Raw genomic sequence first — 17,419 nt, 5'->3', positions numbered from 1 at the left:
ATGGAGTCAGCTCATGACTTTGCTAGGAGGAAACTGATGAGTGCGGGGGTGCGGCAGAAGAGGAACTACGACGTCCATTCCAGAGGCCGACATTTTGACATCGGGGAACTGGTCTGGGTGTACAACCCCTATAGGAAAAAGGGTAGATGCCCTAAGCTGGACAGTGACTGGGTTGGACCCTGTAAGGTTCTGGAACGCCTGTGGGAAGTGGTGTATAGGGTACAACTGCCCCCAAGGGGACGGAGGGTCGCCCTGCACCGGGACAAACTGGCCCCCTATTGGGGCGCGGCCACTTCACTGGGATAATAGGGTGGGCCACGGACAGATCTGGACTCCACCCCTACAGACTCCACCACCATTGTGACACACAATGATGGTGGCCAGTCAATCAGATCAGCTACCAGTGACAGAGAGTCTGGAGGAGAGCATGTGTGTGGTTGGCTGAGAGTGTTTGGGGGGCGGGTGTTAGAGAATGTTGTTGTGGGTGTGTGCGGAAAAAAGGAGCGAGAGTCAGGGGGGGTTGTTTTGATTCTGGAGACTGCATTTTTCCCTGTCGTTTTGTTGTTGGCTACAGCCCACAGTAGCCTTTGTTACTATTCTTAATAAACACCGGTAACCGGAACACCGATCGTGTCTGTCTTCTGTCGGAGGGACGCTACAAGATAATTGGACTTTTAATAGAGATCACGTTCACTTTTTTCATTTCAGAATGTATCTTTATATTCAGCTGCTCATGAACCCACAACATCCTTATATCCACCACTGTAGCTTTCTAAGCATACTAGGTATTTTTAAGTGAGACTGAAAAAAACCCTTAAAGGAACAATAAAGAAATATAACACATTAAGCCAGTATCATAATAAGAGTTATTAAAAGTTAAATTTATCCACAAAGCTGCAAAAGGATTTTCTTGTTGATTTTAGTGTGTATATTGGTGTGCTACAAGCAAGTTTTAACAGCTCATCAGCAGCAGAAAGTCATGACAGATGAAGTGACATAATTAAAAGCTACAGTTTGAACAATGTAACTATTTATACAAACATAATAACCACAAAAAGCACAAAATCCAGTGGGAGTAAAAATACAGGGCATACTTTAAAAAAATCACTGTACACGAGACACCTCTTTACAGTTATTTACATCAGAATAATAAATGAAAGTGCAATGTAATCCCATTATGCCCCACACACACACACACACACACACACACACAAAGTTCAAAAGTTAAAAGCTGCATTGCTCACGTCAGAGAATATCTAGAAATTGTCATTACAAAAGTTGTAATCGTTCTGTGGGTTATGTCTTTAACAAATACATATTTCTACATCACTGAAAGTTGAATTTATAGACACAAGTTACAAGTTAGAAATAAAAAAATCAGTCTTTAAAAGTATGTTCATGACCAGTTGACATCATGGTCAACTGTCTTTAAGTTATAATATAGATTTTAGGTGACATGCTTCTCTTTTTACAGGCCAGATTTCAACAATATTGGATGAGTTTAATTTGATCCATTTTCCCAAAACTGAATTATAGTATATCTACGTAGTGTTTAACTTTAGCCTAAAGATTTGGGAAAAGTCAAGATGTTTTCAGTGATTTTAAAATATTGCTTTTGATATCCAAGGCGAAACATTATTGGGAATCACTGTACTGAACAATTCTGGGAGGAAAAAAGAAACCAAATCAGTGCACATCTGAAAGTTATTTGTAAAAGTATTTCTAGAACTTACTTTGTGAGTTATACATGTATATTACAGTCCCTAGCTCTCCTACATTTATGTTTCTTTTCTCCCTTTCTTGTAAAACACGTCTACTTGTTTTCTATTGACTCTCAGATGAAGTCACAAACTGGCAGAATGATGCTTTCCAGAAGTTGTGAGCTGTAAATAAGTGCAGACATATTCATCCAAAATCACAGTTTTCTAAAATAATAATATTCTCTTTCAGTGTCCATTTGTTGTTTACGTCAATCCACCTGGGGATACTTTTATTGTGAAGCCATTGAAACATTCACTGAAGTCTATAGTTTTAGTGAGTCCGTGCTCTTACACACTGATCAGGGTCTGTATCCCCACAGAGCGGGATTTGTAAAAGGTGCATAGGGGCAGTTATTATGACAGGCGCATGACTGGATCATCATTACAGCTCGTTGCAGCAGTCTGCCAGTGGGACATCGGAAGGTCACCTCAGCAGTGCTGGTTTGGTAAGGTGTGCAGCATCGCGAGTCAGTGCACTGACCACAGTAACGGACTCGGTAGGCATGAGTGCTGTAGCAGCCCTGGTGAACTAGCCGAATGGGTCCCGGTGACGTGTAGCTGGCCTTGCAATTTCCTTTCTGTCCCCACTGAAACAACAGTGAGAAGAAGAAAAATCAGGTAATCAGTGTAATGATTCAGTAAGGCTAAAGATTCAAGATGTTTAGGTAGACTTCATGACAATATGCATTTTTTAATATATTTTATCTGCACATCAGTAACATAGGCCTACAAAACCTCTAAAAAATCTCTAGAGCCTCAAAGCCTCTAAAAATAATTGATGGTAAAAACAGTGGTTAAAAAAAAAGGTCAGTGAAAGGTTGTAGTTCAGTTAGTTAACGAGTATAAACATTGACTGCAGATTTACAGGAAGGCCGACTCCACTCTGCTGCACGAAAGTGGGACCCACAGTTTTTCAGTGACTAGTGGGAACTACTTTATAAAGTCCCTTTTAGTACTTTTAACACTGAAATGTTTAATTTTTTTTTAATGTAGTCTGGGTTTAGAGGAACCCCTCCCCCATCTGATTGATGAAATCTGTTTCAGTATCATTCTGTGTCAAAAGGCAGACGAGAGAAACGAAACAAAAAGTAGAATTGTTCTGTCACAGCTTCATTGTGGTGTCTAACTAGACAGATTCTTATCATTGTTTTCGTAGTTGCCTTAAAATGTCTTTTTACCTTTTGTGATATTGTGTTAAAAATGATGACATGTCTCTGCATACTTTGTGTGACCCGGTGAACTTTCTCGTTACAGTTTTGAAAGAAGCTATACGTGAAACTGAAATCAAAGGTAAAACCTGACAGTACGTGTAAATGTACACATTTACAGGATGTGGGTTTTGTTAGCGCTCACCATGGGCTTCCTTGGGGCCGGCTGGAAAGTGTGGCAAGGTCGCACCTTACACAGGCGAGTTTCTATTTCCAGTTTGCATGCAGGATTCTGGTTAGAAACCCGTGTGGAGACCCCCGCCCCACAGCTCTGGGAACAGGCACTCCACTGGGTGCTCTGCTCTACACAAGAGGAGGCAGGCGAAAACTTGTTGTTTTGAAGGTGATGCCTCTGCAAAGATGGCCATAACTGATCCGGTTTCATTGCTGGGTGGGGAGGGAAACCAAACAAACCAATGAGTACAATAAGAGGAAAATTCATGTCCAACGTTCATGTTGCGTTAAGTAGACAAATGTGATTCTAGTCTTTGTGAAAATTTAGCACTTATTAAACTTCTTAATGAAAGTTTTAATTAATCAATAAATGTATTTATCTATTCATTTACTTTAATAAAGCTTATTACCTGTTTTCTTAGCATATAAACTATATAAAGTATTGCAATTATCTATGCATAGTGTGTTACACCCACTACTCCAACACCATTGTGAAGTTTGCTGACGACACAGTGGTGTTGGGTGCCATCTCCAACAACGATGAGGCGGCCTACACGGACGAAGTGAAGAATCTGGCATCATGGTGCCAGGACAACCACCTCCAGCTGAACATTGGCAAGACCAAGGAGCTGGTGATGGACTTCAGAAGGAGTCAGCACAGAGACTACAAGCCCATTATCATCAATGGAGCTCCAGTGGAGAGGGTGCAGTCCTTCAAGTATCTTGGTGTCCACATCTCCTCAGACCTGACATGGTCTGCCCACATTCAGGTCCAGACCAAAAAGGCTAGGCAGCGCCTGTACCACCTACAACAACTGAGGAAGTTCAGGGTCTCTCCAAAGATCCTCAGGATTTTCTATACAGGCGCTGTGGAGAGCATCCTCACACAGGACATGACATCGTGGTTTGGGAACAGCTGTGTGAAGGACCAAAAAGCTCTCCAGAGAGTGATCCGCACAGCAGAACGCTGCTGCAGGATTGCTCTCCCCCCGCTTCAGGACACCTACACCAGGAGATGCCGGACTAGAGCAGCGCAGATACTGAAGGACCCGTCCCATCCTGGCAACAAACTGTTCCAACTTCTGCAATCTGGTAGAAGGTTCCGCATCATCCAGGCAAGGACAGAGAGACTCAAGAGGAGCTTCTTCTACACAGATGCCGTTCTTCATGTGCCCTGATGGGCTGTTTTTATTTTAATCTGGGCAACTTTTTTTTTTCATTTATAGTAAGTGTATTATAATGAGCAGCTTTTTCCTTTACGGTAGTCAATTATCACATGATACTGCTCAGCCAATCAAATCATTTAGCACGGGGAAAACAGCTTACTGAGTAGACGTGATGCAGAACAGGAAACTGAGAGTAGAAGGGGTAAAGCTGAGATGATTTATATGTAGAAGCTAAGAAGAAAAAACAGAAGGGGGGACTCAAACTACACCTTTCATTATTTTTAAATCAGTTTATTTGAAGACAACTTTATCAAAAGCTCTTTCTCATTATTGAATGCAAACCTTATTATGCTTGGAATTAGCAAAGAACTTTTTAGTATTATATTATTATTAGAATAAGATAATAGTAAAGATTGTTGAAATACTGTTGAATTGTATTTTCTTTTGTGTGACAGTTCCTGACTATATACTGGCATCGATACAACTGTGTACTGCATACTTCAAAATATATTGCATTTACTTAGAGTGTGGGACTTTATGATGTTGTGGACCCTTGTTTGAGGAAATTTTCTCAGTGGACCTCCTTAAATTTCAATTGAATATCCCTGCTCTTGCTGAAGTGATTAATCACTGTGGGATCCTGCTTTGAGGTGGCCTATTGCTAACTACCTGAGCTGCTGAGCTACACAAATACTGGAAATGCATCAAACCTTTAGATCAAATTCTAAATGCACCAAAACTAAAACAACAACAATCTGAGACTGCATCATTTCATCAATGCTGACGATTCCCTACCTACCATACAGGAATTTAGTCCTGAAACCAGGATATCTAGATGCAAATGAGTTTGGCATATTTTAGGGAAAATGAAAACCATCTCTCTAAGTTTTTATTTAAATTTGTGTCAAATCTTGCCAACTGCAATAATCCTTCCAACTCTAAAAGTTACTTTTAAGTTGGGCAAATCCCCACGTTTGCCAAAACGTTCATGGAGATCTTTTCATAACTTCTGAATAATCACACTACCAAACAAACAACTACCAGTGCAGAACTGTTCACAATCTAAGCAGCTGACTCCTCTCATTACCTCAGCACTTACATATTTATGGTGATCAGCCTGCTTATATAGCTTCCTCTTAATCCAGCTTCCCAACAGAGTTTGAAAACCTTTATTTTAAAGTAAAGTAAAATGGATCCTGTTTGGACTTTTTCACCTCTCTGGTTCTTTTTTTTGCTCACATCAAATTTTAAAGCTACATTTAGTGCATTTTTGTGCAAATAAAAGCCACAGAACTAACACATAGAAGTCATAATAACCGGCTAACTTTCAACGATGACACAGTAGGTTTTGTATCGAAGCACAAAATGTTCCTTTGCTGTTCTCATAACTTAGTTTGAGTCAGACAGTGTTTGGAATTCCAGATGTTTTCAGACTGGCTTCATTTCCCCAACACCCATCTCATGTGCTCACACACTCCCCCTTTAATGAAGTAATGAGGTCTTGACATGGCTTCATATATTTAATTGTCACACAGCTTTGGTTGTTGTTATGAAACTGAGAAGCATGGTGACTGAGGGGAAAAAGGATGTTTTCACCCACAAAAATGTGGTTTATATTTGGATTTGGGGAGTTTTCCTTTGGCTTGACACACCCCGTTTAATGCACAAATACTCCAGTAAAAACTTCCAGACATGACCGCCGGTAACAGAGCTCATAAAAAGGAATGAAGGATTATATTACATATGGATTGATCATCAGTGAGGAGCAACTAAGACTCATACGCTACATGAACATACGTTTGGCACTAGAATCCAGACACTGGAAAATATGTTGTAGACATCCAGCTCTGATGTCAGGAAAATTTAAAGGAATCATTAAACATGTCAGGCTAGCTCTTTTCCCCACCTGTAAAACATCAAAATACATCTGTATCAGAGAGTCATGCATCCATTACCTGTAATTGCATCCTGAATGACCGTGTTTTCAAGGTTTTCACACACCCATTCCTTGCAGCATTTCCCAGGTAGTCGGATGTATTGTGGGTTGGGACAGTCTGGAGTGGGAAGACGAGCATTCAGTGGACAAGCTGGCACGCAGGTCACCCCGCCCCCCCTGCAGCGGCAGTAAGTGTCACAGGAGGGCTGGAACGACTGCCCCTCCTGGTAAAAGATCCCACTGACCTCACAGCCCAGATCCTTCTGACCTGTTAGAAACACAGACGTTGTCTTTGCTTATCCATTGATGTGGAAACTTAATCAGGAAATGGACAGATTAAGTTAGGTGGAAGAAGCAGAAGAAAACAAGAGAGAGGTGAGGACACAGGAGCTGCTGTCCCTGCAAGTGCTTGCATCACTTTATGAAAAAGCAAGTCTCTTCAGTGAGACACTGTTAAGTTGTTTTTCATTTGGAGTGTTGTCTCTGCAATTTATCATGCTCATGGGTAATTATTACAGGAAATGTGTCAAGAGCAGTCCTGAATCCACTCAGCTAAGCAGACTCTAACATTAAGTGTCAGTCTGTGTGTCCCAGTCATGCAAACTGGCTGAGGCTCTATCTACTCCCTCCCTATGTGTCCTCCACCCTTATAGCCTACCCACACAGACATGGGCCTGGTTGTTTGCTTGTTAGAAGTGACACTCACTGACACACTCCCCAGGTAACCCAGGGAAGCTGGCGCTGTAGTCGCACTGAAGCCCTCGCAGGTTGTCACAGGGAAACATCTCAGTACAGGACTCGCCTAGTTGCCGGGCACACACCTGGCAACACCGGCAGCCATCCAGCACCAGGGGTACTCCTGTGGGGCACTGAGGGACAGGATTGGGGCAAAGGCATGGCCTGTCACACAACTGGCACAGCACCTGGAGGAGCAAGAAAAATAAGTTAGAAGGTATGACAATACGACAAAACCTGAAAAGATGAGAGAAAATCATCATAAATCAGTCTTCTGATGTTATGATCATTCCAGTACCAAAATTATTACTCTCATTCCTTAAGAAAAGAAGCAAAGAAAATATTATAAGCATTCTCAGAAGCTGAATCGGTATCCAACGCAATAAAGCACTGCTTCCAATTACATGTGTCTGAAGGAGCCAAAACACAGGCGAGGTCTGGCCAAGTCCACTTTCACTTTACAAGAGAAGCCTTCAAGGTTTTACAACAAAGTTACTGTAAAGAAATGCAGTCAACAACTTTTCAAATACATAACTGCAAAAAAACACAGGTGGGACTTCTTATTCATATTTTACATCATATTCAAGGGAAAAAATGTAGTCCCCCCTTTTATGTTGTAAGAGTTTTCTGTCTGTATTTGTGATGTTACCATAACACTGAATGTCTACTGGTTTCTAACAGTCGGCTACACAAAACGAGGAGGTTGATGACAAGTAAAGTGTGATTTCACTTCAATTTCTGGCATTTGATCAACCAAAAAAAGACATTAACAACTAGGTAAAAATAAAAATATTAACAACAGTCTTGCTTGTCTAATACATCACCTTTTCTTGATGGATGACTTTAATCATCTCATCTTTATTTCAAATCATTGTAATAAAATCAAGGCAAATGTCGTCTTTCTTTCAGAAAACATTAACAAATACTTTAAAAAGGAAATGTGTTGATCAATGAAGGAAGAAAACAAACAATTCAGCATTACATACCTACAATACTCTCTGATAAAAGTCTCATTCAGAATCGATTACTGTAAATAAGCTGGAGGAGGCCTCACCTGTGTAGTCACACACAGCAGTACAGCCAAAGCAATCACACAGTCACACAGTTGTCGGTCCATGGGGGCTTGTGTTGCTGATGGAGCTCGGTCTGTCTCAGTGAACTGTGTGACGGTGTGGTGTGACCAGTGCAGCTGTTTGCTAACTGCTCCTTCTTGCACCGCCTGACATTTATAAAGTCTGGACGCTGATGTCACGGGCTGACTACTGTGTAAACAGCAACTGGACTAGTATCAGATGTTTTACATTCCTCCTCCCTGCTGCCCATTTCCACTTCCATACACACACTCTTTTTCCTCTCCTCCCTCTCTTTCCAGTCTTGCGGGGTTCTAAGTTTGCACAGCTTCACATAAGCTAAGGAGAGAAAAATACATTAGCAAGGTTGTCAACAAGTCAAACAACTTCCAGGGCTTTTGTGGTAACAATTCTGATTTAAGTGGAGAAGAATTTATGTAGCTTATGTTTACATAATCTGCTGGTCAGTCAGATATAGTTCATCTTTTCACAGAATGAATATAGAGCAGATATTTTCACGGTTTTTCATACCCAGATCCCTCAAATGCTTGTGAAGCCCAAATATGTTGAGTAGTCAGACTTAAAAGAGACTTAATCCTTCTCTTAGCTGTGGTTTCCATGGTGTAAAGGTGGCATGTCTGAGGTTTGCATGAATTTGAATCATTGTGATCTCTTGTGAGAGAAAATGAATGGGAACCTGAAGGCAAAAAGCAGAAAGAAAAGTGGCAGATGAGACAAATTCAGTTTAGCTTGAATACGAAGTACATGAAGTACTAACCAGGAATTTGAAACGTGAGGCTTATTTGAAATCACTATGATGGTGTTGTTCTTAAACATCATAATTAACGTCAGGACAGGACCATCACTGCAAGCATGTTAATGTGATGTAATACCTTTGTGACCTGTGGAAAAACACAGCAGCTGCAAAACGTTTTGGCAGAAACACTTTAAATCCAAAAACCTTTCTGATGTCTATTGAGGTGATATAAAGAGCAACAAAAAGTTAGTGTAAGAGTCAGAATGTGGTGGATAAACAATTCCATTTCATTTGGGAAACTGGACAAAAAGGTCAGCGGTGATTTTTGTTGACTTCCTCTTTTTCAATATTATTTTCATTTTCAGTTGCAGTTTCGTTATGTTCAAGCAAACAAAGCCCAGAAGTTTGAACTAAAATAAACATTTTAACAAATCCCAAATGTGTTGGAAAGTCAACTTCACGCTCACTCACACCCAACACAGTTTCAAAAAGTTTTAAGACTAGTTTTAGATGAAGTATTTTTCATCATTTACAAAGCTGTGACATCACAACAACCATTTGGTCAAATTCACCTGTGAGACTTGAGCAGTTTTAAGTCTTATGTTCCAGGAATGACACCAACATGGTCATAACAGACTGTAACAAATGAATGAATATGGAATTGCAAAAACAACCAAAACAAAACTGCAGTGAGCCAATATTCAGAAATACCCATTTTAGAAAACACAGCCTCTCAGCAGAAATAAATATGTTTACAGCCTAACACAAAAAGTCACTTTGCATTTTAGCTGCACAGCTCAGGTCGAGTGGTTTAGAGATAAAGAAGAGTTGCTTTGGACATATGCAGAGGATGGACACTGGATGCACTAGGCCAGGGGTCTCGAACTCCAGGTCTTGAGGGCCGGTGTCCTGCAGGTTTTAGATCTCACCCTAGGTCAACACACCTGAATCAAATGATTTGTTCATTACCAGGCCTCTGGAGAACTTCAAGACATGTTGAGGAGGTCACTTAGCTATTTAAATCAGCTGTGTTGGATCAAGGACTTCAGGACACTGGCCCTCGAGGCCTGGAGTTTGTGACCCCTGCACCAGGCAAAGGATGTTGACTACAGAGCTGTTAAGCAGGAGGAAAAGAGGAAGACCCCAAAGAAGGTTTATAAAATTCAGGAGGCTATGCAGAGGGTTAGATAGAGCTGGAGGCAGATGATCCATCATGGTGACCTCTAAAGTGAAGCTGTATCACAGGGTAAGCCCTTTATCACCCTTGCTAACTCTAAACCAGGGGTGGGCAACTCCAGGTCTTGAGGGCCGGTGTCCCTGGAGGTTTTAGATGTGTCCTTGAACCAACACAGCTGATTTAAATGGCTAAATGACCTCCTCAACATGCCCTGAAGTTCTCCGGAGGCCTGGTAACGAACTAATCATGTGATTCAGGTGTGTTGACCCAAGGTGAGATCTAAAACCTGCAGGACACCGGCCCTCGAGGCCTGGAATTGCCCACCCCTGCTCTAAACGGTACTATCCTTCACAAAATAAACATCAACATTTCTGATAAGACTTAGACCATGAACTCATTAGGAACCTTTCAGATATCTGTACAACAAGATTTTATTTTGAAACTGGAAGTTTTGCCCCTGTCAACCATTAGAAAGAATCCAGTTTTAAGACACTTCCCCATTAATTAGGGCTATAACTCGTGTTACAATTCACTCTGAGAGGACATGAGCAAGCAAAACCACCAAGTTACTGGTTAGACATGATTCATAACCACAATCGTTACATCATGATGGCAGCAAAAGTAAAATCAGCAGATTACCAAAGCAATTAAAAAACTGTTTAGTAACCAAGTTGGTTTCAGTTTTTTTTCTCCAATCCTTCATGCCAGTGTGGTGATATTTCCCTGGGTAAGCAGGAGCTTTGACCTGTTTCTACAGCAACGTTAAGAACATATCTCACAAAAGTGACATTAAATTAAAAAAACATTTTTTACCACTATTATATACACAAATTATAACAATTATTCGTGTTGTGGCCACATTTGTAAAAAAAATATAGCAAAAAGATTGCAGACAGTCATCAATTGAAAGTAATTCATCATTATAAAAGAATTCAGTCTAAGGTAAACTAGGAACAGATGACTAAGATTCAACAGTACCCATTTCTCACATGCCTGGACGGTTATGCTAGATGAAAATCAGTGATTCATCAGGAAGAAATCACTATGTGTGCTTAATTTCATTTGGATGTTGAAATGTTAAGTCTGAATCAAGAAGTTTTGTTTTGATTCTAGAAATAAATATAATTTGTTTTTATAGCACTGTTACACAAAATATAACAACAACACAGTCAAAGCCACAGCGTCCCTTGACCTAAACAAAAATACTCAAGCCATTGACTTAAATAGAAAGCAAGCCTTTCATTAGAAAACAATTCAGTCAGAGGAACACTAGGAATAGATTCCTAAGTTTCAACATCAGCTTTTTCTCACATTATATGGGTGGGCAAGAAAGACATCCAGTCATAACTTATAAATAAAAGGAGACAGACATAAAGATAGAGAAGAGGAAAGAATGTGTGTAGCTTACAGGTGGACTCCAGGTGGCCTGCCAGTATGAACATACTGCTGGGGCTCAAACTGAGCTTTCTCTGAAACTATGCTTTCCTGGCCGCTACCATGTGCTTTCCATGCCCTCCAGAAATGACCGAACCTGGAAGGATTGCATTGTAATAGCTGCTAGCCCCACTGTAACATGCAGCAAGTTTAAGCAACTAAAGCCATAAACATATGTATAAAAAGTAGAGGAAAAATATGAGGTTTAAGCTGAATATGGGCAGCAAGTTCACAGACTGTCCGTCAAGCTTCATTATTCTTGTTCTTTGATCAAACATGTATGAAAGGGATGTAGTCAGCCAGTATCAGACACAGTGAAATCATATCTGCCAATTTAAACTGAGACTAGCAAAAAAGCCTCAACACATTTTTCCAAAGCCTACAGATGTTGGAAATGTCCCAGACAGTGAAGTATCACTCTCAATCGCAGTGAACTCCTTTGAAGAAACCCCCAAATCCAAATCCTGCACAATAACCCCCATTCAGTTTGGGCGAATATTGTTTTGGTATGTGACGGTATGCAGGAAAGTCTTTTGGATTCCTTGTTGATTTATGAATGCAAAACCTACAGGGCAAAGTAATGAAAATATTATTTGTCCTATAAATGTTACTAAAGAATTCATTGATCTGTGTGCTGAAAGAAAGCCCGGTCACTCTACCAAATCTGTCACTGTGAACCAGAAATGTCTAACACATGTTCAGGGAGAGTTGTCCAACAACCCCAAAATTCCTCAGCGTGCAAGTAATACAAAATACAAGGCAGGTTTAGTCTGTGGTGCAGATACTCTGTGCTGATACTCTGACATTGTAAAGTTCTTTAATCATATTTACACATGTGAAAATCAAATGGGCGTGATTTGTCTGAAATCAGACAGTACCCTGCACTCATTAAGGTTAAAAAGCGCTTCCACATTATTGTCTGTGAAGGTTCTCAGTCATCCAGGTCATCGTAGTCAAAGGAGCTTGCAAAGAAGAAGAAGCTTCTCGGATGAGAGGTGAAACTTCTTCAAGTAACTTAAAGATGTCCAGACGCTTTTCTTTGCAAGCTCCTTTGCCTTCCACATTATTTTTTTTTTATTCTTACTTGAAAATTAATCAATTTAAATATCTGATTGGCAGCTGAATATTGTTTTTCCATGTAGACGACACATCACAGAACCTGTTACACGTGTTTATTCCCATTAAATAACTAAATTAACAGCTCAGAAAACGTGTGGTGGAAACGGTTTGTTTGCTCTCTGAACAAATGTATGCTTTGTTTTGTTTCTTATTTATGAAAATGAACAACTTTAAAACACAGCATTCAGCATCAGGAAATATAATAACATGTGTATATGTTAATATCACATTTTAATGTGTATGTAAATAAACTGCACACTGAATTTGTTCTTCTTCCAAAAATAAGTTTTTGTAGCATCAACAGTTGACCGAGACAATATTTAGCTCTGCCAGTTTGTGGGTTTGGGTGGTGCCAACTAGCTGCCTGTGGCTGATTTAAGTGTCTCAGAATAAACATGGTTTGTGCTGTAAAAGCCCTGAATAATACTAAAATCTTCTCCCAGAACAACATTTGTCACGTATTCAATGAAATGCAGAGCACTTCAATTGGTGTCTAAGGTTTTGGCTCTTAGAGTCACTGAAAGTTTGCACTGGCAGGTTTGTCTCTGCCACATCTGCAGGTACTCTTTGAACAAGGTGGGCAAATCAGCCTTGAGTGCTGGAACTTCCACAAATAGCAAAAACATCCGACTTGCTGTCTAGTCATAGTTGACTTTACTAAGCTATACTGAGTCATTATTCCAGGATCGCCACCACACCCTGCAGAGGTCACAGACTGAGCAGTCCTCCATCCAAAACAAAATAAAACCTCAAACTGCCTTTTCTGTTATGTCTGATTCCTTCGGCTCTGGTGCACCTCCCCTTAGATTGTCAATAACACCGTCTTTCAGTGATGCTGAAAAACTTCTGAACACATTTCTAATTTACTGAATGAAAACTCAAGGATGCAGAGCAGGGGCTCATGAAAAATACAGTTGTCAAAAACATCTTTCTAATATGTTTGTTCAGAAGATGCTGGATGATTTCAGCAAATGCCTTTTTTTCTGGTGTATGGTTCATTAATAGTTTTTTAGGTGGCTATTACCTGTCTTGCTCTCTTTCTATCACATAAACTATGGATGAATGAAATACACAGTCCTGATTTCTTTCCTAGTTGTACGACCACATAAGTTGTTCCCACCAGCCACGACTGCCTAACTGGTACAAATCTCAGAAGCAGCCAAAAAGTGCAGCTTAAAAAAATACTTTCATAAACTTTTCAATACGAAGAAAACAGACAAGATGAAGGGGTGAACATTTAAGCAGATGTAAAACGTTCCCAAATATTTATTGAAGTGAAGCACAATAAAAGTGCTTTCAGCCCTCAAGTCCATGTGTTTCCTCTGAAATACCTTCTGCAGAGGAAGTGCCACAGGTGCAGTGCACAGCTATTACATGATGTAATGTACAACTTAGATTGAATAAAGAGGTCTACATCTATCCAAAATAAACAACTGAGACATGATTTAATTCTGCCAAGACACTTAGCCAGACACTAAATAGAGTAATTACCAAAGTTCCACACACCAGTATCTAAAAATGTCCTAAGACAGAACTGAAAACCACAAAATGAAAACCATACCAGTGAGAAAGAATTTTGATGTATGATTTAACATGATAATATGATAAATTCAGTCCAGATGTCAGGAGGCACCGTAGGACACAGACGCACACTTATAGTCAGTACTCTTCCAACATGAATTGCTCTGCTGGTTTTGCTTAAAATTATACCTGAATTCCAGGCATTCCAGCACAATGTGTGAAAGTCGAACAGAGTTGCCACAGGAACGCTCGTAGCAGGCGATAAGGACATCGTCAGGTCCTAAGGTCACTTCCTGACGTACACGGGGCCGAGGTCACTGCCGTGTCCACTGCGGAAAAAGAAAAGCACCGCTCGTCTAGACACACATCCACACCCACTCACCATGACTGCTTCACTGCGTGGGTAGAGGTGGAAACAACTGTCTGTGCAATGACAAATCACAGCTCTGCACAGCTCCATGTGTCAGTTCCTCGTGAAATTATAATGGTCCATGTTAAGTAATATAATGGCAGGAATCACGTGTAGACTCAGGGCTATCCCTACTCTGGAAAAAATGGTGGCCAGATCACCATTTTTTCCAGAGGGAAATATTTCTACTATTGGATGGATTTCTGTTACGTTTCTGCACATGTTCAAGATTTTATTGAATTCACCCATGCAGTTTTACTCATATATCCAAACATTTGCCAGGTACATTTTTCAGGATCCTGAATTTTTCTGTAATAAGACCATAAGACTGACCCTAAATTAAACAAGCAGTATGCCCTTACAGCTCACCTGGTTGAGCAAGCAACCCATAAGAATAAAAGTATGAAACTAGGCAGAGAAAGCATGGGAGAAACTATGCGTGTAAGGGTTGAAGTCTGTTAAATAAATTGAGAAAAGCAAAGAACAGGTGGACACAGACACACGCCTTGATCAGTTAGAGAGATTAATGCTTGAGTTCCCTAAAATTATTTGTACCTTCTTTCATGTTGCTTTCAAGATGACGCACCAGCTTCCCATCAACCACAGCTCTGTACTCTGTGATTAGTGTTGCCAAAGAACTTCTAAAAACATAAGAACTTGTGCCCGCCTAACTGTTAGTTTCCTAGCATAAACATTTATCTTCCCCTGACACCACCTTGCAATCTTCTGCCTCTTTGATATTGCACCTCTCATATAGAATATATTCCACCTTTGTGTACATTCCTTCACTCTTATACGTCACCTTATGTACCTCACTCTTCATGAACTCGTCACCGCAGCCAATTTCATCCTATTTGCAAAATCTACTTCTCTCTGCCCATCCACATTTCTTTTCTTGAAACCATACCTACTCACCACCTCCTCAGCACCTCTACACCTTTCACACACATGTCCAGTTAATGTGCTCCTTTTAACTGCCCTGAAATCCAGCTTTTTGGCAGATATTCAACGTCACCCCAGCTTCAAAATCTCCTCATCCTGTTTGACTTTTCATCCACAACACTTTTCACTTGCTCTTCTTTCAAGATCCCCCTACTCAAGTTCTCTTCTTGCCTATGCCAACTAAATATTCTGAATCCACACACACACACACACATATACATATATACATATACATATACATATATATACATATACATATACATATACATATATATATATATATATATATATATATATATATATATACATATATATATATATACATAATCTCCAGATGCTTGCCTTTCTTTATCTCTTGATGTCTCTAACATGCCTTCCGCCGCTCATATTTCTTAGTCTTAAGCCAACAGTAAAACCCTGATGGCCATGCACCATTTCATTGTTGAAATCAAATATTTGATGTTTGCATGTTTGATTTAGCAAAGATTTTATGCTCGATGCCCTTTATGACACATACCTCCCTATGTTCTTGGGAATGACAGCAGGAGTACACTGGCTTGTGGCCCCTCTGTGGCTGGGTTAGTTTCAGTAAGGCAGGATTTATAGCAGTGGCTATGAATTAAATGACCAATTCAATTACCACATAAACTAGCGACTAGGTACCTGTCTACCCAGCATCAGTACACTAGCACTCTATTGCCAACATACAGATTTAACTCAAAGCACCACAGAGTTGCTAGGATGGTTTTAACCTTGTCTTGCTTCCTTATGTCCTATTTTTAGGTGTTAGATTTTCCCCCTTTTCCACCAAAATTACTTACATATACTGCTATCTCATCATCCTCGTGTCTGCTTACTTTTTTCATCTGACCCTGGGTTCAGAAGGGTGTTTTTGGAGAGCTGATTGTAGCAACATGAAATAAAAATATTCTGCTGCATTTGTTTACTCACCTAAACCAACAGCATATCCATTTCTGGTTTCATTTACTAAAAATAAATAAGAACAAATAAATATGGAACAAGGTCTCAATTCATGATGGCAACCACATCCTAGCATGGCACTCAGACTCCGTATTTTTAGTTGAAATTGTTGCTAACTTCAGTTAGATACAATCTGCTGCAGCTGCAGAAGTTTAAAACACAGAAAGACTGTATGCATGTATGTAAAGCATAATTTAGAGCTGTGGACTTATCTCATGTTACGCAATATAATGATAATTAAAGCAAACAATACTGAGGAACAGTTGGATGAACATTTAGCAGGAGTTCAGGACACATTTCCAATGAAATGTTTAATTTACTTTTCCGTTCGACTTCAGTTGTAAGATAAACAGTCTAGTCTTCTCTAGATCTGCATCGACAGCTAGATCTTTCACTGATGGCACGCAGGAACCTGTCTCGGTGCGTGGGAGTACTCAGACTGAGCTGTTTTCATTGTGGTAGTTCAGAAGCCGGTGTCACAGTTCCTTATCACAAGGCGATTAAAAAAAATATTTTGATTTACAGAGAGGGCAATGCAGAATAATCTGGCTTCTAAACCTGAAAGACTGGTTTTGAATGCTCTAAAGTGTTGACAGTTCTTTGGAATACTTTTTTCACTTCTCTGTTTGTTATAAGTTATATCTTATTATATCATTATATCTTACCTGCACTTAGTTTATGCTGTACCAGCGGTCAAAGGAGTAATCAAAGTTTCTGTCAGTTATTTCCAGAAAATGCATCTGAAAATTGGACCCTGAAAATTATTATAAAAATTCCAGCTTTCATTTCTTTAATATACGTTATAAAATAAGATGATTTCTTTCTTCTTTTTTGTGCCTATTGTGAAGCGTTCTAACTATCGCAGATGCTCTTGAACCACTATAAGGCGAGAGAGACCTCTAGTGGCCAGAGTGAGCAGTTTGCCCTTTATCTTTTGACTGATAAAAATCAGCTTTCTCATATCCGGACAGGCAGAGATAAATGCACAAAAACACAAACTCATCAGCGTTAAATTGTCTAACTTTGAAGC

At 40.0% G+C, this 17,419-nt stretch overlaps 1 protein-coding gene across 1 annotated transcript; it reads right to left on the bottom strand.

Annotated features, from left to right (window-relative positions):
* Positions 1-709: 709 nt before the first annotated feature.
* ccn5 (cellular communication network factor 5) lies at positions 710-8,366 on the bottom strand. The gene is made up of 5 exons (XM_085444411.1): positions 8,034-8,366; positions 6,951-7,167; positions 6,264-6,512; positions 3,114-3,355; positions 710-2,347 (listed from the first exon to the last, which is right to left on the bottom strand). The coding sequence occupies exons 1-5, from the start codon at positions 8,094-8,096 to the stop codon at positions 2,060-2,062; spliced, it is 1,059 nt and encodes a 352-aa protein (XP_085300537.1). The 5' UTR covers positions 8,097-8,366; the 3' UTR covers positions 710-2,059.
* Positions 8,367-17,419: the final 9,053 nt, after the last annotated feature.

This window comes from Copadichromis virginalis, linkage group LG20 (genome assembly GCF_057382275.1).
Source record: "Copadichromis virginalis isolate Kocher_CV1m ecotype Utaka linkage group LG20, C_Virginalis_male_GT1.1, whole genome shotgun sequence".
NCBI lineage: Eukaryota > Metazoa > Chordata > Actinopteri > Cichliformes > Cichlidae > Copadichromis > Copadichromis virginalis.
This window is presented reverse-complemented; position numbering and strand designations above follow the sequence as displayed.

Bases quoted from the DNA above. Each gene is read 5' to 3' on its own strand.
- ccn5 (XM_085444411.1), bottom strand. From the start codon at position 8,096: ATGGACCGACAACTGTGTGACTGTGTGATTGCTTTGGCTGTACTGCTG. The intron at 7,168-8,033 runs GTGAGGCCTCCT...TTGCTCCTCCAG, and splicing joins TGCTGTGTGTGACTACACAG to GTGCTGTGCCAGTTGTGTGA. The intron at 2,348-3,113 runs GTGAGCGCTAAC...CTGTTGTTTCAG, and splicing joins CGGCCCCAAGGAAGCCCATG to TGGGGACAGAAAGGAAATTG.